Genomic DNA, 22,284 nt, shown 5'->3' with positions numbered 1-22,284 from the left:
ATGTCATAGTAGGACAAATATGTTGACGCCCACAGTGCAGTGGTGTGGTCATTGAGCTTCTTAGCACTTAAGGCCATGTTTTGGGGTAAGAATGTTATGCGTGCATGGGTTGTGCAGAAGACAAAAATCCTATTTTATATACCAAAGTCATGGTTAACAGTTTAATCATATTGTTAAGCAAGCCGTGGTCATACAATGCCAAGTTCAGGACACATATGGATGAACCATCATGGGATGAACTGCAACAGCACCTGCGCAAATTGGTGTTGTTAGGCACGCAAATTTGCGTTGTCACCCCTTGGCTCCACTGCGTCCATCAGCGTCTGCGTCAACCATGAGACGATAACGAAATAAATCCACTGCAATTAATGACAGAGGCTCCCCTGCAGCCGTCGACTGGTAGTTAAGGCTGATGTCGCTTGTTTTCTTCTGGAAAATGGTCACAGGCATTATGAAGCGAATGTGGGTGTCTGCGTCATCAGTTTCAAAAGTCTGCGTTTTCTCCCGTTCACACTACAACGCAATAGCGATGGGCAGTCCGACTCTTTTCAAAGATTCGGTTCCTTCGAGTTGATACATTTAATTGTACAGAACCTTTCGAGTTTTGATACTTTTTTGTGCCAGTGCCAGCCCAGTACACGCACGTTTGACAGCTGACCCCCACAAAACTTCTCTCCAGTGCAAAGAATGCATGCATTACCAGTCAGCATAAGTATTTACATTAATATAGATTAGTGTTTTGAGAGAGATAAAGAGAGACAGTTTCTCTTTTCAGGTGTGACTGGTAACTCCAGAATCACAATCCAAGACATTCACACATCACATAGGTCAAGAGTGCTGGAAACTTTATTCATGCTCTCTAAGAGGATCCAACAATGAGTAGTCCTAAATGCCAGTGACAAAAACAAAAAAATGTGGTAGTACTTATAAAATAGCTTATCTTTACATAATAAAGTAACTATTTCAGTTCAAGATTAAGTTCTGCACCCACAGCAAATACAGCCTACACAGCATACCATTCTAGTCGATGTGCCTGCCACTACTGCAAATTCACTCCAAAAGTTTAATCTTTCATATATTTAAGGGGTCCATTGGAACAAACATAACTGTCAATGTGTTAGTAGCTGTGCTCCTGTACTATAAAATAATTCTGAAAAGCCCGAAACTAAAGTGATACATGCAAGGTAGCTCTATGACTTGTAGTTGTTTTGAATGAGTATACTGTATAAACACTACGGTTTTAGTAGGCTACAGCTGTCATCAAAGTCTAATATAGGTACCTCTTCAAGAATAATATCTTATTGTCATGAAAAATACATTCAGATGGAATGTAAGAATTCAGTTGGCTGAATACGAGTAGGTATCTCAGCAGTATCTACTGTTCCCAGTAGCCACAAGTTACAGTAAGTAGATGTCCAACATGAAATGGAGCCTTAAAGGTGCAGTGTGTGATTTTTGGCAGCATCTAGTGGTGATGTTGCAGATTGCAACCAACTGAATAAAATTACTTGGTGCAACATGGGAGGCCTCCGTGGAAGGCTATATTCCCTATAGATATAAAGGGTTCATTCTAAAGTAACAGGAAAAAAAGATTCTTATTTTCATGGAATTATACACTAATTAAAACATACTTATGAATATTATATTCAATTTCTGCTTATTCTACACGAAAATCTACACACTGGCCCTTTAACACATTTGGTGATTCAAAGCTGGAGCAGAATGTATGTACCTTCATATATATTATTATAATTGCTTTTCATGTGAATGCACATAAACTCTAACACTGAGATCACCAAACAGCCCAATAACAGGTAAGATTGTTCAAATCAATACACTGTACAGTGCGCCCCCTAGGGATGACTTCAAACATTACTGATCCAGACAAAACTTCTGCAGGACATCATCCATTATTCTGTCACAACACACATTGCTGAATCAAAATAGCTCTTTTTGAACAAGAACACTTCCAAGATTACCCTCATCCAAGATTCCCCTCATCTGCTGAGGAGAGGACAGTGATTTCCTACATATACATTTACAGTCGTGAACATAACTTAGAGAAGTCTGTAGTGGCATTGGAACATAACTTAGAGAATACTGTAGTGGCATTGGAACATAACTTAGAGAAGTCTGTAGTGGCACTGGAACATCACCCTGTCCACCAAGTTAACAATTCTTAAAGTGCATCATGGTCTGGTACTTAAATATTTTCTTTCATCTTATTCTGGAGTTTTCAGTTTATCTCTAGACACAACACCATTATTTCAAGCCCCATTCTTTCATCCACTTCATCGTAGCCTAAGCATGACAGCATCACTGCACACCATATAAAGGTAAACAAGCACAGAGAAACAAGTAACAGAGTAGTGTCTGCTAGCTGAGTGGTAGGGTGGACAAAGTGAACCATCTAAGGCTAGCCTCCGCCCAGCCGGACTCAGGGCCCAGGTGGAGGGGTGGAAGGGTGGGGAGTGGTGGGGAGGTCAGGGCTGGGGAGTGTGTGGGTTATTTCGGGGGAATCAGGACTTTGGAGGGCTTGGGCTGCCTGCGGCAAGGTGGTGTTTCCTCCACAGTCCACATACTGGTACATCTCCTGCGAAACCTGCTCAGCGTGGCCAAAGTACGTTGTGGTGACGGTCACTCTGGAGATGAAAACAAAGGTTTAGGCAGGTGAGGTCATGGCCCATACAAAACAGGGACAGATTCCGTTCAGACTACATGAAGTGTTGTTCATAACAGAAACACTAAGAGGAGGGAGCAGCAGTTTTATTTGCATAGGAATTTGAAGAGGAACGTTGCAGTGAATAAACCTAGGCTGTTGTTTAAGAGGAACACAGTGTACCTGATGTGTAAATAAGAGAGGGGGGAACATCGAGCAGTACTTACTGCATCAAGACCACAATGTTGTGTACCTTGATGGTCTGCAGAGTGCAGTAATCACTGCAAGATAAAAAGGTGGATGTTTAGATACACATTTAACATGTTCCCATAAAACCATTAGCAAGACAAACCCAGCGCCGCACAATACTCACTACATGTAGCTCATCTCATCTGCTATGATGGTTGGAACCATATAGTCAATCTGTGAAAACACAAAGAAACATGATTGAAAAATTGGAGAGGGCTAGTGGAAGCAGTTGTGGAGGGCAGCCATTTTGACTATCCTACCTGCTTCATGTCCAGTGGACTGATGGCAGTGACGTTACTGATTCGGGCCTTTCCGATCACGGTCTTGGAGAACTGCACCTGTGCTGCGATGTTGGCCACCTCTACAGAGTAGTAGTTGTTATTGGTGATGTTCAGAGTGTTCTGGAAGGCAAGCAGCAACCATGACATGATATCTGGTCAGTGTAGTTCAACCCATAGGAAAGCTAATATATTAAAGCAATATAAAGAGAAGATCAAAAGCAGAAGTATCCTGGTCAGCATGGTCTCCTAACTTCTGCACATATTCAACAAAACCATAGCGAAGACCAAAGACAAGGGAAGAGGGCACTTGAACTGACTCACTGTAACATTGAGATAGACTATGCGCTTTTCGTGGTCATAGCTGACATACACCGACTTCACCCCCATGTAGGACACGTCAATGGTGCGTGGGAACAGGAAGAAGACCGCCAGGCTGGACAGCAGCAGACACACGATCACTGAGGCGGTCACATACAGCTTTCTGAGGGAAACATGAGTTGAGTCAAGAGCTGAGTCAAAACGGAGCCTGGAAAGTTACAAATGCACATCACAACAACAACACTGTTACAACAATGTTACACGTACGTTCTTCTGGGCCTGAGTCTCTGGTCACTGTACGGGATCAATGCCACCAGCTGATTCTCTTGGCCTGCAGGCATGGAAACATTTACAGTTAATCATCTGACAGTATTGGTTAAGAGAGTGTACAAGTGCAAAATCACGTGTCCTCACAAATAATACAAGCCCTGATGACGCAGTTATCTTTGGCACCCAGTTTTAGCTGATTCAGACTTGGGCTACATGGGTCACTGTCACATAATGCCAAGAAAGGAAGAACAGTTCCCTGGCAGTCCACCTGCCAGCCATTAGGCCTGTTATGTTTGTGATCGAACTGCAGTCAAATCCAGGAAAAAGTAACGTTGCGGAACTCCTGCTCACCTCTAGGGATCCTCCCTGTGCCCTGGCAAGTGGGACATGTGACGCTGTCTCGGCCAGTGAACTCCACGTAGGGGAACTGAGACACATCCTTCCCATCGTCACCTGTACCATTGTAGTCCTGGTGGGTCAAGCTGTCCTGGCACTCGTCGTCATGGCATGTCTGCTTGGGTACTTGGGAGAAGGACTTACCCATCGTCACTCACACCTGAGAAAAGGCAACAATGAGGACTCAATACATTGTGCTGCTGAATGCCTCTCTAATGTCAGAGTGTGAATGAACAGCATTTATTTAGCTTAGCTGGGCTTTGGAACAAATACAATCAAGTTAGCTATAACGTTACACGTTCAAGTTGGCGACATGAAAAGCAGAGGGGATTAAGTTAGTCTGGCTAACGTTAGTTTCTGTAACACACGCCTGGACGAGTTTATAGCAGTTCTGTCATCCACTAGAGACCAACGAACGAGAGCCAATTCAATTGCACAGACAACACTAACGCTAAGTTCTAGGGGTAGCGGCTAGTGCTAGCAAACGTTAAGTGTGCATATTTTTGAGCTGGCTAGCAAATTTAACGTTAGCTAGGCTAGCTAACGTTAGCTAATAACAACATTATAGCTAGCTGGATCGTATAAACTACTAAACTTACCCATTAGCTAGCTAAGAATAACTAAAGGAAAAAGAAAACAAACGAGCTATCAAACTGTTGCAAAAGAGGAGGACCAGGCTTAGCCAACACGCCAACTCTGGTATGCCTGAAAAGTCAGTGCGCAGCAAGACATACATAGAGAAAGCAATACAATGTTTAGTATACGTACAAAACGATCGTTTATAAAGTCAGATCTTAAACCATGATTTCTTTTACCGGAATGCGACGTTGTAAACAAATTCCTAACAATCTATCTCCACCGTTATATTATACCTCCATGATCTCCACCATGGAATATCCCCCGCCCACTTATTAGCTAGTGTTACGTAGGCTACATAAATTACGTGTCATGCGTGTTAAAAAAAAATTTCTCAAATGGTGAATTGGAAAAAAATCAATACAGTCTACAGTCGGAATTCAAAGTAGCAAAGGTGATTAAAAGTGAAAGGCTGCACAGTGGTGCACATTTTAAAGTTCATTAATACATCCATGGTTTCAGTGCGACTTTAAATTCATTTTCTAAAAGAGTTATGCGTTTTTTCTAGCAAATTTCCAATTCAAAGTAATATTTTCATGATGTAAATGCTTAAAGAAATATCAAAGTACCACACTGTCACAATTAAAATGTAAATCATGTTCGCAATTTAATAGGGTAGCAGCAATTGAAACAAAAAGGAAATGGATTCTTAACTGACAATTTAAAATGCTTTCCCATACGATTAATCAAATTCGATCATTTAATCGCAAATGATTCAATTTCCTACAGTATCTTACTGTTAAATGACAATCATCTGTTTTACCTTGTGGATGTCTGGATACTCCCTGTAAACTATCCACCAACATGATGCAAAACGGTGAGTAGGCCTACTACCTACATTTCAAGTTTTTACCTGAAGTAAATAATTCACCACATAACAAAGTGTTTTCAAAGAGAGCTAGGGGCATTCTTATCCGAAGGATCGTCTTCCATACACAGCGGAGAGCACTTATTGGATATAAGCTAAGCATTTTATAGCCTACAAATGACTGTAAATAGGCCAATGCTATCATTATTTAGATAGGCTACTTATTTCCCCATCCATGCCTGCGGCCAGCACAGATCATGACATAGGCTAAAGATGTGGTTCCGATTACAACCACATGGTGGTAGTAGTATTTAGTATTTTCATCCTTCTTGCAAATGGGGACACGTAATCATGTCATATAAAACATGTTGCTATTAATCCCCGTTCTATCAATGTTTACCCAGCCTTTTCTGAAACGATGTCTGTCAAACAATTGCCCCCAATATAGTAGCACACTGCAGGATTTGGGATATGTGATATTCTCTACTGAAGCTCAAAGTAGGCTGCATCAAATCACGTTTTATATTGGAGTTGGAATAGTCAAATGAAACGCCGCAATCTAGTTTAATCTTTATTTGCAGTTAATATTTGGGCTAATCTATTCCAAACATGCTTATTAGCAGGGTACCCCATGAGGGATACAAAGGAATGTGTTGGGCTTGGCTGAGACAAGGAGGACTGAGAGTGGAGGGACCCATAGAGAAACATACATGCCCCAACATCAGTTCGCATGCGATTATCCTCCAGAAGGAGGTTTTATTGATAATAACAAGTTGTGTGTTTGTGTAGAAAATTACCATTTCATGCTTGTTTGCGTTTGCATGCTCTCTCCGCCTCATTTGTTCTGCTGTGATACTGACTGGCTGGCTTAGTGGTGGTATAACACACTTTCATTATGAAGCTCTTTATTCTCCTGCATTAAATGATAACTTCAAAAATAATAACTTCACCTGATCTGTTAGGGTAGTCTGTCATATTATTATTATTATTATTATTATTATTATTATATTTTTTTGTCCATGACCTAATTTTCTCTCTTTGCAAAAAGTCATGTCACAGTGTTTGTAATGTCAGAGATAAAGAGAATGTGACTATAGTATTTAATCCTGAAATAATCTGCATTGTTATGTGGTTCCTGGGCTATATTTTGTTTGTTGCTCTCCAATCCAGGGTTTTAAATGAAGTAATGTGATATGGGTCTAAATGAACAAGGATGATGATAAGTCTACCCACCAGAGTCACAGTACCTAAGGGATGAGTACGAATATACAAATGGAACTGAACATGAGAACAGTACAAGTAACCATTTTGAGCTGTGACAGGCTACTTTTCACTACTTTAAGGTTCGTTTTCTGCCAATACTACACCAAACCTTTAAGTGAACAAACTTACACTAATTCTAATGGTCTCATCCTTAAGAGGTGGGTATGTAACTACCATTAAATATTAAATCACTCTCCTTTTGCAAAATAGTAAAAACATTTGACATGCATTTGTAATTGAGACTGAGGCAAATGGAAGTGAAAGCACAACCTTTGAAGCTCATAATGTGCCCAACACGCAATGTTGGTTTAATTATCCATAATGATTAGAGAAAGCTAGACAGATCCGTTGAATACTCAAACACTTGCATTCCTGTTTGACAGCCAAACCTCAGCCGTGTTGGCCGTATGTAGCAGAATGATTAACAGCGAAGGAACACTCATAAATGAGGACCAAACAGAACAGGTATCATAATGGCTGGTGTGACTCAGCTGTGTGGTAGTCCCTCATTAGTGGCCTCCAGTCAAGGCCCTGCATTTTGGGGTCATGGAATAGATGCTCCCATTGGACAGCCTCCACCCAGAAGATGTCCATATTTGGTGTGTGAAAATATTAGCCTAACAGTAAGGCTATGGGATGATTTGGTGGAGATCGTATGTTGCATGACTGGATGTTCTGGAAAGGGAGACACCAGAGAGAAAGGGGGAGGTGGTTGTTATTAGACTGCCCTCCCTCCTCTCTCTCTCTCCCTGTCTCTCTTCCTCACTCCCTGTTATAGCTGCCACAGCTGGATGAGAACCATGTGGTCACCTTTTCCCCCCATCACAGCTCTGCTAGAAGTATAGGTGTTTTATGCTTTGCCATGAAAAGCTGCCATATTTCATCCTGGCACATGTGACAGGATGCTCACTCCTTATCAAACCAACGCAAAGGTCGCCACCTTTTCCTCCACAACACAGAGCTGTCATATAACATGCACACACTTGTCATGTGAGGAGAGCGGCCGCAGTGTCAACGGCCAGAAGCCAATTTTGGAATGTTGTTTGTGTTGTTTCTGTGTTTTCAACTGTGTTGGCAGTCAAGTGTAATTGCTCATGCGGTCACTGAAATGGTCCTGCACCGTATTCTGTATGACTATGATTAATTGCTCTGCTACTACCATGGATAGGGGAGAGTTGGAACTCTTCAGTACCACTTCTTTATGTTTCATACTGTTCATCAGGCCAAGCTTTGCTCACTGGCTGAATTGGAATAGTGTCTATACATGGGAAGATGGGCCTCAAGATGTGTTGGTATTGAGCTGAAGCTCTAACGTGTTTTAAAACGTCCAAGGTCATTCTCTAGACCAGTGTCTGAAGAGGCAAGCATTAATCTTATTTTCTGCTGCATCAAGCCATGGTTCTTTTTTCTGTTCAGATTTTCCAACTTCTACACACAAAGGATATTAATCTCTCTCTCTCTCTCTCTTTTGGAGTAGTCCCCCCCCCCCCCGTGTGCAGTTGTGAGATTTGGGAGGAAAAGGGAGGGCATGTCCAGTACTGGATGCACATGGATGATTCCATATTTGCTGTGTTGGCAATGCTGTGTTATTGCTGGCCCAGATGTTTTTTTGCCCCCCTGTTTCTTTCTTTGTGAATAGAGTTATTTGTGTTAGTCTGTGTGTGTGTGTGTTTGTGCGTTTGTGTTTGTGTGTGTGTGTGTGTCAGCTAGCAGTTTGTCAGACCAGGCTAATCACATTCACAAAGCTCTGTTCCTCCAGGTCTAGTGCTGAGATGGAGCCATGTTGTGACACGGTTAAGAAGACTTCAGGTCTGGTAGACACACAACACATGGAAAGGTACTGTGCACAATGCCCTCCTTGACCTCTGAAGTCCATTATAGGCGGGCTATTTTTATGATATGTGGCCTTGATTAGTTTTAATCGGTGATTGAAGGGCAAGAGCTGCTGATTAGGGCCAGTGTAGAGATACTTCAAGCTAATTGCCTTCACCGCGCTAAACTCGTGATTGTAGAGAGGCTTGTTGGTTAAATCGGCACCATGGAGAGCTCTCGCACACGCGTGCTCCTGGAGACTGAACCTGAAAGTGCCATGACAGCAGATATTTTCTCACCTTCACAAGCTAGAGGAGGGACACAATGACATCCCCACGTTGTGGGGGAGGGGAGAGAACAGGGATGGGGGCTGAGTGTGTGTGTGCGTGTGTGTGTGTGTGTGTGTGTGTGCGTGTGTGTGTGTGTGTGCGTTTGTGCTTATGCTTAGGTTTGGGTAACTACTCCAGCTCTCAGCACCTCTTTGTTTAACTTCCCTTGTTCCTCCTTTAACGAGTATTGGGGTTGTGGTACAATTATCTGTGAGAGGTTAATGACTGTCAGACTCTCTCTCTCTATCTCTCTCTCCCTCTTCTTGTGTCATGCTGTCAGTCAATCAATCAATCAAAGCTTTATTTGTATAGCGCATTTCGGCAACACAATGCGCCTCAGAGGCCGTGCACAGCCATACTGCTGTGAAAGAGATGGTCGCCGATGATGGAACCTTCCTTTTGTTAGTTGCTTCCTGTGTGATGCTTTGTAATTCAGGGTTTGAGGAAGGAGAGAGACTGCATTGGAGAGAGACTGCAACACAGAGAACATTCCCTCTCATGAACGACGGGAAAGACATGACTGAAACGGAGACACACACACACAGACACATACACACACACACACGCACACACACACACACACACACACACACACACACACGCACACACACACACACACACACACACACACACACACACACACACACACACACACACACACACACACACACACACACACACAGGCCATAGTATTACTGTAACACCACTTAAAGCACATATAAGTCCTCTGTCTTTTTGGTTTCAGGGGATCAGTTATATCCTACTCTTCTGACTCCAGTGAGCTGGTTTGTAATATGGGGATCTAAACAGTGTGCAACCCCCCCCCAAGAAAAGCAGGTACAAATATTAACAAAATGAACCCTGTGAAGAGCAGGTTATCTCCCTGCTCTGCCCTCGGTTTAATCATATATGACAGGGGAAAATGTCTAAAATGATTTATGCACCATGTTAAATAACCCAGAGACTAGGTTATCAAGCTTCCTCAGGACACCGCAGCACTCAGAGTGTATCAGCCATACATTATGCGTCTCTAATCGTACAGTCATCATAATATTATGCTGATAGCGTTCCTTTTTCAATCGGAGACGAAATAGCTCCATTTGTAGCTGCGGCCCACTCTTGACCTGACAGACTGATGATCCCTGTGCTTAATGTGTTTAATTCGGAGGCATATGAGCTCATCTGATATGACCACGCGCGCTCTCCCACAGGGGCCAATTGAAAAATGAAGGAGTATTATTTCTGGAGAATCAGCCACGAGCAGAAGTTGGCTTTCCTTTCTTCCCCCCTAATTACAGAAGTCTTCTGATTGAGAAAGAGAGGGAGAGAGAGAGAGAGAGAGAGAGAGGGAGAGAGAGAGGGGGGGGGGGGGCGAGAGAGCGAGAGAGAGAGAGAGAGAGAGGGAGAGAGAGAGGGGGGGGGGGCGAGAGAGAGAGAGAGAGGATTGGTATCTATAACACCTTTTACATTAGCCCTCACATTGAAAAAGGCGGGTTGGAAATATGGCCTGCATAGTTGGAGGATTTTCTTCTGTTTGCCGATGTATTTATTTGGGATAGTTTGATGACATTGTTATTATCCACACGGGGACTGGGTAGTGAAGTGTCTATTGGAGGACTGACTGAAGGGTTTTCTCAGTAGGCGTTGTTATTCCTGTACTGAGTTTATTTATGTTGTTATAGAGAGGCAGAGGAGGAGAAGAACCTTTGAGAGTGTACTCAGAATACAGGGAAATTGATTGTGTTCAGTCTAATGGCACACAGAGCGCAAAAGACAAATTGTGGTAATTACTATGTGTCAAGATAGTGCTGCCTGATCAGTTGAAATGTAAAATGTCGTCCTCTTGGTCAGAGGTGGGGGTCTGGTGCTAATTTGATTTACATCACATTTAGAGCCCCAGAGTGCTTTTTGATAGGTTACATTAACAGCTGCATTAGCGAGCAGGAGGGCTAACCCCAACCTTCAGAGTGTAATGATTTCTCTGTTTGCACCTGTGACATCACTCCACTGGGAATTGTGGGAAACGGTTCATGTCCCATAGGACCCATGGTGCTGAAAGAGGAGACAGTGCAAACTCAATTATTCATGCCACCATACTCCCATGGTCCTTTGCAGGCCATTCATGTCCATCTATGATGTAATCGCATTGTTTCAAATCAGATGGTTGAGATAGAATTGTGTGGTCAGTGGTCAGTGTCCATTTCGTAGTAATAAATCCCCCTTTCTGAATTCCAGTTTGCGCTATGAATGGACTTAGTGCATGAGTGATGCCCTGCACAGAAACGAGCACAGCTGAGATTCCTCATCTGTAGTCTGCCCTTACAGCGAGACAGAGAGAGAGAGAGGTGCGGGGGAGAGAGGGAGAAGGAGAGAGAGAGAGAGAGAGAGAGAGAGAGAGCGGTGGTTGGGGAGGATGGGGGGATAACACAAAGGCACAGTGGGCACAGAAATGTACAAAAGAGACAGTACAATAAAGCACAAAAAGGCACAGTATACAGTCTACGGGTGTACAGAAAGTGCACAAAAATAAAATAAAAATCTATATACACAAAAATGTAGAAGGAATCTAAAATCCGTAAAAGTAAAAGGCGAGGCACGAAACAGTAAGTGAAACAGTAAGTTGCCAACAATTCACAATGATACCTAGCAGTAGCTGCCAGCTATTCCCAATTATGTCTAACAATACCGTATTAAATAACTAATAACTAATACCAAATGACCTGACAAGAAGATGAGAAAACGATTGGCAACAGCAGGCTGTCCTAGCTACCTAAGAGCTGGCTCAGGTCCATGGTTTCCAGCCAGTGTTGAAAAGTCTGATGGCGGCTGATTGTAAGGACCTAGAGAAGCGCTCCGTAGAGCACCGTGGCAGAATCAGTCTGCTGCTGAAGGTGCTTCTCTGCCTGACCAGAGTGTTGTGAAGAGGGTGGGAGACCATGTCCATGATGGCCCTCAATTTGGCCAGCAGTCTTCTCTCTGCCACTAGAGTCACTAACCCTGAGTCCAGACTGAGCCTTAGTACAGAGCCCGCCCCCTGATCAGCTTGTCCATCCTGTTAGCGTCCACTGTTTTGATACTGCTGCCCCAACACATGACCACAAAGAAAATGACACTCGCTACCACAGACTGGTGAGCATTGTTCTACACCTCAAAAGACCTAACCCAGATAGCAAGCGGGCCATATACAGGCCAGATCTGGCCCTTGTGGCTTAGTTCCGGCCCATATATGGCCCAGAATCATTACACATCTGCTTGCTATCTGGGAAGCCTCCTCAGGACTCTGTCCGTTCTTGTAGATGGTCTTGGTGTTTCCTGTCCATTCCAGCCTGTTGTCCAGGAGCACACCTATGTACCTGTATGACTGGACCACATGAACATCAACCCCCTGGGTGGAAATTGGGGTCGGCGGAGCCTTCTTGCTCCTGAAGTCAACCACCAACTCGGTCTTCCCCATGTTGGGCTGCAGGAGATTCTCCTCACATCATCCAACAAATTTCTCCACAAAGCCTCCATATTTGTCCTCCCGTCCTCCTCTTTCACATCTGACAATAGAAGAAGCCGAGAACTTCTGCAGGTGGCAGAGAAGGAGAAGGAAGAAATGTAGATACCATCAGCTCAATCAGAAAGACCTGACCTCACCACCTGTGTGTGTGTGTGTGTGTGTGTGTGTGTGTGTGTGTGTGTGTGTGTGTGTGTGCGTGTGCGTGTGTGTGCGTGTGCGTGTGCGTGTGCGTGTGCGTGTGTGTGAGGGAGGGAGATCAGCACGTCTGTCGGGAGGTGACTGGACAGCATTACCCCCTAGTCACATGTCTCACTCTCAGCTTCTCGCATAAGCCTGCTTTCGTCTTGATCTGAGTTCTTGCAGGCTGTATGTGTGTGTGTGTGTGTGTGTGTGTGTGTGTGTGTGTGTGTCCGTGCCAAGCCCGGATTAACCATAGACTAGATCGGGTGAGCACCCTGGGCCCCCCCCCAAAAAACCAGGCCAGGTCCAGCCTGGCTTATGTGTGTTGGCTGGCTTGTTTCTGTGTGGGACTGGTAGGACGGTAATGTCTGATAAATAAAGATGGGTCTTGTCACCTGGACACATCAGTTCAATGCTTCCAAAGCTAATCCAGCACAATGAGAGCGGGATAGCCAGTTAGCTCATGGGCTCACAACTAGCAGCAGCTTCCATAACATTAATGGTAGCGGTCAGTGGCTAAAGCAGTTACACTGATGATTCCTGTAATGTTAGCTATTTTGATGCAATGGGTTCAACTTTTGTTTCTGGATAAAAGGTCATGACTTGCTGTTTTGCACTTCCTTTTAGGTGGTGAATAAGTAGACCCAAGACACAGTGGTTTATTTAGACATCTACTAGGATCCTGATATTATATTGATATGAAGATATGAAAGTAAAGGATTTGCCCTTAGAAGTAAATTGTAATGAAAATGGTTCTTAGCTAAGTAACCTAAGTGTAGGCAGACTTGAAAGGCCAATTGTAATAATATCATGAATGAACAATTGTAAACATAGTACTCAAGAGAATAGGTAATACTCAGGTCTTGATTGAAACTTTTCTTTAAAGCTTTATTAAACATACAGACGTACACATTAAAAGTAGCCATAAGTTGTTATTTTGCATGTTGTGGACATCAGGACATGTTGTGGTTGTGACCATCTAAGTGAAGTTTCATGTTTATCTGACACTTGTAAATATGAGCGCCTCTCCTAACTAGGCCGACACCGATTTATTTTGACGGCAAAGTAAATGGACCAGCAAAGGACTGTTGTCTAGCATGAGCAAGCAGAATGCGACAACGGGACTGAGAAGGGCTACATTTCAACCAGACTTTCCAGTGAAACCAGGTCGTCAAAATAACTTACCTGATATAAAATGGTCACCGCAAACACGGGCATTTCTGATGATGTTCTCAGTCCAGTCCGTACGCTTAATAATGGCGATTTCGTCTGTCTTCCTCTGCTACTGTTTCAAGAATGCACGCGCATACTTGTGCTGACTAGGCTGTAAAAGGGTCTATAATAAACAAATATGACCCACGCTCGTTACATAACTTCTATAACATCCAGTGACAAAATATATCATGTAATAATATACCTTAGTATGTCCACACCAAGGATTGAACTCACAACCTTTACAGTGATAGGCAGCACACTATCCACTCAGCCACCACTGACCTGGAAAATCTGTGGAGTCTTTTTGTTTTGATGTTATGGGACCACTGCCTCTTGTGGTAGCAACATAGAACTGCAGGTCACTAACCCAATGGAATGACGGAAAAAGGCATAACTCGGCATTCCCTCTTCATGGTGTGTCAGCTTACAGCCAACACACAAAAACACCTTTAAGATTTTTTTTTAATTTTTTTATATTGTCTATATTTAATAAGATTTACAAACAGGTACAAAATTAACTGTTGATAAATATTATGTATAACATGAAAAATAATCGTGATTTGGGTGCAAGTGCCCCCTCCCCGCCAATCACAGACAAGTGCACAATGGCACAAACCAGCAGTGCCAAGGCGCCAAACTAAAACTAGTGTCAAGAGAAAATTCAAGATGGAGAAGCGTCAGCACCCCAGTGGTTCTTTGAAAAGAAAACTGAAAAAAGAAAAAGAGTTGTGTCAATGTGCTGTGAAGAAAAATGTCCACTCAATAGAGAGCTTTTTTGTATCGCCTAGTCCTAGTAACGTTAGTAGTACTCCGTGCATACAGTATGTGAGTTTGTCTGAGGTGAAGGCTACTACTGTGTGCTCCTCTCTCAGACTGAACTGTCTCCTCAGTGTCAAAACTGCTCACTTGGCTCGCACTCACGTCACGCATTAGTTAATCAGTATTGCATGTTAATGCGTACCTTTGCAGGGAACTGTCAACGCTAACCTTTGATGTGCAAGAGGCGCCGAGGATCCTCAGGTCTCTCAATCTGAAGAATTGCTCTTTAAATGTTTGATATGTGTGTGTTAGTTTGTATGAAACCTAAATGTATGTTTTCATGCTGCCCTCTTGGCCAGGTCTCTCTTGAAAAAGAGATTTAAAATCTCAACTAGAAAGGGAAGTCCGGAGAGCACAGATCTCAGCCCATGAATGCATTGCGTGCGAGCAGGATATGTTTACTATATCTGCATTCATTAGGCCGAGAGTTTTATGCCAGTCCAAACCCTGTATCTCTGTAACCTTCCCATGTCGAGATGTGGCAGTTTCATGACCCCCCCTATTGACAATGAATGAGGGGAATTTTTCACTCCTGAGGTGAATATGCAGCTGTGTTTGGGCTTTCTCCCTCCTTGGGTTGGATCCGCTCCAAAATTGAATGTGTTCTAAGTTGGCCTATGCTACACCCCTCCACCGAGTTTCATGAATAGTGGTCTGGTAATTTTTTGCATAATTCTGCTAACAAATAAACAAACCAATTAACCAATAAATAAACCAAAAACCTCTTGCCCTATGCTCCGCACTTTAGCTTGGTTGGAAATTAGTTCTTTACCTGTTTAAATAAAAGTTTAATACAATGGAGAAGAAAACTTATTTTGCTCTTTGCAGCCAGGTGTGGTATGCCGCGATGCTCCAAATATCTTGCCCCCATGCGAGGGTCAGAAATCTGCCCTCCCCTGTACCCGGTGTGCCCCCGCCACTGTGGTCCCCCTTCCCTCCTGTCACAGCTGTCTATGATGGCAGGCTGTGAGAAACAGGGGTGGGCTGACCCACATTCTAGGAATATCACTGCATGCTGCAGAACTTGAATAATGGATATATTCAGTCGCAAACACATATAGAATAGACTGTGCATTCTATAGTAGAACATGACGGCCGTTGTGACAGCAGTGGGCGAGCTCAGAGATTCAATTTCTGTCCGCTTTCAGGTCTTTAACATCAATCTGTACCTCCTCTACTTTATATTTCTGTTTTCCTCTCCTCTCTGGTTCTGTTCAGTTCTGGTCCCATTGTCTGCCGGTCTGGCTCAACAGACAGGTCTGATTGTCGCGGCGAGGCGCTCCAGTTAGGAGCGTGACATTTCCGAGCCAACAGGCAGGCCGACTGTGGACATCAATTACCTGAGTGTGCGCAGTGCTGAAACAAACGGCTCCCTTGAACCCGGGTGTGTTCTCCCGACTAGCGGAACACTTCCACCTCCCAGGCTCCCGTTGTGGAGATGGAGTGGTAATTCCTTCTGTCGCCAGGCAGGCAGGGCCGCTAGCTCGAGACCGCCGTTTCCTTTTGTCTTTGACTTTCAACATTGCATGGAGCCTTCCACGTTCCACAGATCAAAGAGATGGAGTGGCCGACCCAGGGAGGAGAGGAGAGTGAGGAATGGGAAGTATGAGCCTGCAGTATTGATGAGACTTGACTTCTCATATCACAGGTGTGGTAGAGAGGAGACTCTCACCTTTCCCAGGATTATTAAAGTTCATCTTATCTTATCTTATCTTGTCCTCGACCTGGTTCTAGTTTGCTGCTGTCGGAGCCAGTGGGTGTGAAGAACCATATGAAAACACATCCATGATACTATGCGCTGGCCCATCTGCTCAAAGTCCACCTTAATGATGTGGGCTAGCATGCTGCAGGGAGAGCAGCTGGATGTGTGTGAGTGTGTGTGTGGTTTGTCTTACTATTAACTATTACTGTTATGGCTTTTAAACATCTACTGACGTGACCTGAAAAGGTATTTATAACCTAAAGCCCTCATAATTTCTATGATGAACAGCTTGTCCACTTTCCCTTCGCATATCAATTTTAGGAATGATTAAACTGAATTGAGCTATACATGCAATAAAACTCATCTCTGTTGCCAGCGGACATATTGCAACATGCAGATGTCATTTAATCCATCTGATTTCCAGCTTGTGTTAGCAAATAGGCATTACACCCTCTTCAGAAACTATCCAACCGACTTCAGAATTTCCAATCGTAATCAACTCAGACTTCAAGGTTAGACTGAACCCACTTTCTGGAATACCCCCCCAGTGCAGACCAGGAAAGACAACAACAATCAAACCAAATCTAAGGCGAAATGTAAAATGTCATGGTGTCTGTGCGCATGGCTTCAGCAGGCAGGCGGTCGTGGGGGTGCCCCAGGGGTAGTAACCATGAAGCCCTACATATTCTGCGCTTTGCCACATCGTAAGTCTGTGATGCGGAATCAGCCCGGGCTAAGCATGTGATTGGTGTTGAGCGGCGTGACAAGCAGTGGGAGGAATGTGCCAGACCTGGATGTTCTTGTCTCTGGGAAGGAATGCCGCTTTTGCGCTCTCATTGGTAGAGAGTGGGGAGGATTCCGGGGGTCGCGGGGGGGTACAGCGGGGGGGCCGCTGCGTGCTGTGGGGAGGGGGGGGGGGGACGGGAGCGAGGGGATGTGGGGAAGAGTGAGGAAGATGAAACAAGCCTGCTCGGCTGCTCTCCCTCTCCGCCCTCGTTATGGTTAATATCCTCCAACTGTTATTAAAGGATTTTTTTTTTTTTTTTCTTACTTCTGTCGCTGGGGTTTCTCTAGTCTTAAGACTCTGGGTCTCTGTGCCCTCAAAAATAAGCTTGATCCTGTGTCAGCTCAAGAATATTCTCTTTTATAAATGTTCCCTCATCCAGAATATATTTATGACAATACTTTCAGTTCATTTCCTTTAAATCTCACTGTTGTTAATATCATATTTCTTCAGCTCATTCTGTTTGGCCCATGGGATTGCAGTTTCTGTTTTTAGTATGGCTTTTATAAAAAAAACTTGGAAACTGCATGGAATATGCACTAAATATTATTTGCAAGCATCTCGTTTCTTTAAAATAGCCTCATTTCCTCTAACAGCGTCTCCAGTCCTTCAGCAGTTTCTAGGCTCAGTAGACATGTAATGCTGGGGAAAAATTCTCAAACTGTCACTCTGAGGAAGGGGAAGCTGTCAGAATCACACGGGAAGCTTCTCTCTCCCAGAAACCCACCTTGGCATATAGGAATGTGCGTGAGCAAGATAGTTGTTGCTAGGAGACACTACTGTATGCGTTAACTCTTTATTTTCGAGTGAGGATTTTGTACATAATACTTTATCTGCTCATTAATTAATTTTGTGAACAGCAAGTACTCTAGAACACACCTGCCCCATTGTAACAGAACAGTAAGGTCCTGATGTCTTGTCGGTGAGAAAACATGGTAATGTACATTTTCTCGGCATGCTTCCCCATAGATGAGTGACCCAGGGGCAAGTCTTCGCTTATCAACTTCCTGGATCGTGACACTAAAGTAAAGAAAAGCTTTATGGTTTCTTGTCGATTGCGCCCCCCCCCTCTCGCCCCCGTCCCTGTCAAATGAAACGCTATCAGAAATCAATGGGCAGGCTCTGCTGCTCCGAGGGCCAAGGGAGCAGGGCCTGCTGATATGCTTGAGTCAGCATCTTCTCCAAATTCCATTGGGGATCAGAAGAGCGGATGCCAGCGCGATGTGTCGAGTTGCAAAACATCCTGCTAATGGTATTAATTTGCTTGGAATGAATTGAATTAGGCCGGGGTCTAGGCTATGGCGTTGGCTGGGGGAGGTCATCGGGCGTGATGACAGGCTGGGTTCAGCTGGGCCAATTTGATCGGTCTGTTTGTGCAATTAAAAATGAATCAGTCAATGGCGGCATGTGGAAAGATGAGATAAGGAAATGTGTGGCGGTACATTTGTGTACAATCTCACTGGCCTGGACGTACTTGGGTTTTGATTGACTGTTTTTTCTGCTTCTCCATTGGCATGCAAATGTAGATTCACTTTAATTTGATTTGGCCTGTGATTCAAACTGTTGTGCTGCAGGATGTAACATTATTAATCTCTAACGCTGCACTGGCAAACGGAGAGAGAGGACGATATAATCACTAAACTTTGACCTGAAAGTGAAGGACATACTAATATTCTGTACAGTAGGTGGGAAGATCTAGACTTCAATGAATCAGAGAGGACAGCAGTGTGTGTGTGTGTGTGTGTGTGTGTGTGTGTGTGTCTGTGCTTCCATTCAATGTGAAGGGCACCATCTCCTTGTGCTGATGTCACTGTGGCAACATTTACAGTGCATCGTTGAGAAGGAATGTTCCTCGCTGTGTCACGCAAGCCCCTCGGCGCTGCGGCTTCACCGGTGACGACAGCGGGGTCAACGCCTGCCGACAGACGGTGTCTGTACGATGACGCGGTGGCGGGCGGGCAGCCTGGCGATCTGCCCCTCATAACAGATCAGTCAACATGATGGGGATTAGGTCTACCTGAGCGCTTCACCTTGTCTACTGGACACAGCCTGTAGCATCCGCAGACACATCTCTGGAGACTATACGCAAACAGTCAAGGACTCAGCGAGCTGGCTATTCCCTGACCTGACACACACACACACACACACATGATGGAGGCGTAGGATAATCCACCTGCTGCGGGAAATGTGCTTCTCAAATCACAAGGCTTTGCCGGAGCAGATGTTGAGGTCCAGCCACATCACATCCCACTCTGACAGCACAGCCAGAGTTCTTCGCCAGGGAGGCTGAACAAAACACACACACACACACACACACACACACACACACACACACATATACAAACACACACCCTCCCTGCCTGCTCGGCGGCTCCCTGGGCCCGGCCATCAGTCCAGACACCTGTCCCCTCCCCCCCAGGAGAGACAGACAGATATTCATGCTAGCTCACTGTATCATGTAGACAAGGTCATTACAGACGGAATCAATTGAGCACACTGGCTGAGAGTCACGCAGGGTTTAGGCGCCGCTTGTTTAAGGACGCGGACGAACACACAGGGTTAGGCTTACTCTCTGTCTCGCTCTCGGGGAAAGAGGGGTGGGGGGGGGCTGGGAGGGGGGGGCCCTGCCACGGTCAATACCTGACCTCCACCACCATTTACATATCCATCACGTCTCCGCAAGAACATTTTGTTTGAGCGCCTCTGGCACATGGTGGATAATTATGTTACGACTTGACAAAGTCCCCCCAAAATCGTTATCAGTGATTTTATCTCAGCAAATGAGAAAACATGGTGGTTAGCATCACCGAGGAGTCGTTGGGCATGTTGGCAGGGCAGACAAGCAAACAAAGAATGGGGATCCGGCAGACAGTGCTTGTGGTGTTTTCTTTATGTTATTCCCCAGAGGTTGCCCTTATGTTGGGGACGGTAGCCCGTTGAAATCCTCGTCTGGGGTGCGCCAGTAGCTAGCGTGAAGTGGGGCTCTTTGGGGGGGTTAGAAGCGACCTCCCTTGGTGGCTTTTGTTCCCCAAACTCGTTACAGGCTTGAAACCGGTGAAGCGGATGACAATGGGAACCATTGGATGAGGGCTGAGAGGGCTGGCTCTGGTCTTGGGTTTCTGCCTGAATGAACTCATTTCAGGGATGATTTGCCTTGACGGATATGAGCTGCTTGGATTAGTATTGAGTCTCTTTGTTCCTGATTGGGGAAGAGGGTCAAAACAACCTATTCCCAGCTTAACGGTTTTTGCCTGTATTAGGCCTACTGTACCTCAGATTTGATTTGAATTTGAACACCACTGGTGTTTTTAATGGGATCTAGAGCCATTTCATTGCACTGCTTGACTTCTAAGGAAACTGAGAATGTCTGAGGAGAGGATACTAGCTTTGAACACCATTATAAAAGGCTACAAATGTAACATCTTTACAGGCCAAGTTATTCCTGAATGTATAAATCTGTTGTCATGATACGGCCAATCTGTTGTCGTGATACGGCCAAGCTCTTTGCTTTGTTTTGACTGTTCAAGTCATTGATCCTGTCACTTTTGTCTTAGCTAATAGACATTAAATAATCACCCCCTTGATTGTGACTGTGTTGTGTTTATGAGTATAATCTGTGAACCTCTTCCCTTTCTAGAGCTCTGTTAAAAGGCTCTGTTCACATATTCACCTTCTAAATGCCTTAATTAATTTCATGACGGCGCAAAAAAAACAATCGTGAACATTTAATCCCATTGTGTGCGGTTCATCTCTCTCTTCTCCCTCATTGTCTCTGTGGTTTTCATCCTGCATCCTGTGATAACATTTGCATATTTAAATTGGATCAGCTTGGCTGGGCTGGCGCCCCCTATTGCATCGGTACGTCCCTGGCCCCTACCCCCTGCTCCAACCAACCCCCCCCCCCCCTCCAGCTGTTGTCGGTAAACGCCAAAGTGCTGCTGGAAAAGCACTCTCCATGTTCTGCTCAGGACGGGCTATGAAAGACAAAAACAAAACAAAAAAAGAGGACAGGGCCAGATAGGGCATTACAAATCTTCATCACAGATGTGATATCTGGCCTTAAAATGCAAACGTCACCTAGCCAGCCTCACCCAAAATGATATGTGCCAAAAATGATATGTGCCCTCATTTTACAAAAAAATAATGGTCTGCTTTTTCAAAATGTTATAATAGAACAGTAGTAGAGACATTTGTGTTGTTCACATGTTTTGATTGTGAGACTGTAAAGACGACACAGGGAAATGCCATTGGAACTGGCGAAGGCAAAATACCAGAACGAGAGATTCTTCCATGCAGATCCTGTAGTACAGTACAGCCTCCCACTGACTCATTGGAGCAATGACAGGATCCATGGCAGCGTTCCCTTGTTTCCTCACACTGGCTTTTCTCAGGAAGAAGAACTTAATTTCCTGTTATAATAATGCAGACTGTGTTATTATACAGTGTTCATTTCAATCGTACTACCAACTGTTGGCCTGTGCCTGCCCAGCTCTGTACTGTAGAGGGCACAGGGAGTCTTTGATGTGTGGTTTTATATGATGGAATGTTCCGGCATTGTGCCTCTAACTGCAGAGAATACATTAATAAATACAGCTAGGTCCATAAATATTGGACATTGACACAAATTTCATCATTTTAGCTCTGTCCAAAACCACAGTGGATTTGAAATTAAACGAACAAGATGAGCTTTAAGTGCAGACTTTCAGCTTTAATGTGAGGATATTTACATCCAAATCAGGTGAATGGTGTAGGAATTGCAAACCATGTTATACATGCCCCCCCCCCCTTTTTAAGAGACAAAAGTAATTGGGCAATTGGCTCCTCAGCTGTTCCATGGCCAAGTGTGTGTTATTCCTTTATTATTTCATTTACAAGGAGCAGATAATATCTGCTATCTCTCTGCTGTCACTATCAGTGAAGCAAGCCATCATTGGGCAGAAAAATCTAAACAAACCCATCAACAAGATAGCAAACATATTAGGTGTGTCCAAATCAACAGTTTGGTACATTCTTAAAAATAAAAAAAAACACGCTGGTGAGCTCTGCAACACCAAAGACCTG

At 44.3% G+C, this 22,284-nt stretch overlaps 1 protein-coding gene across 2 annotated transcripts; it reads right to left on the bottom strand.

Moving 5' to 3' along the window:
* Positions 1-888: 888 nt before the first annotated feature.
* LOC311322763 (transmembrane protein 106B-like) lies at positions 889-5,072 on the bottom strand. Of its 2 annotated transcripts, none has more exons than XM_084454870.1 (8): positions 5,046-5,072; positions 4,129-4,333; positions 3,775-3,838; positions 3,511-3,670; positions 3,169-3,309; positions 3,033-3,082; positions 2,887-2,940; positions 889-2,642 (listed from the first exon to the last, which is right to left on the bottom strand). In XM_084454870.1, the coding sequence occupies exons 2-8, from the start codon at positions 4,319-4,321 to the stop codon at positions 2,438-2,440; spliced, it is 867 nt and encodes a 288-aa protein (XP_084310996.1). In that variant the 5' UTR covers positions 4,322-4,333; positions 5,046-5,072; the 3' UTR covers positions 889-2,437. The 2 variants fall into 2 exon arrangements, with proteins under 2 accessions (XP_084310996.1, XP_084310995.1); XM_084454869.1 differs by having other exon boundaries at positions 4,942-5,068.
* Between the last annotated feature and the right edge of the window lie 17,212 nt (positions 5,073-22,284).

Source organism: Borostomias antarcticus, assembly GCF_949987555.1.
Source record: "Borostomias antarcticus genome assembly, chromosome: 21".
NCBI classification, from domain to species: Eukaryota; Metazoa; Chordata; class Actinopteri; order Stomiiformes; family Stomiidae; genus Borostomias; species Borostomias antarcticus.
The sequence above is the reverse complement of the archived record's forward strand: the minus strand, read 5'-3'. Positions and strand labels throughout refer to the sequence as shown.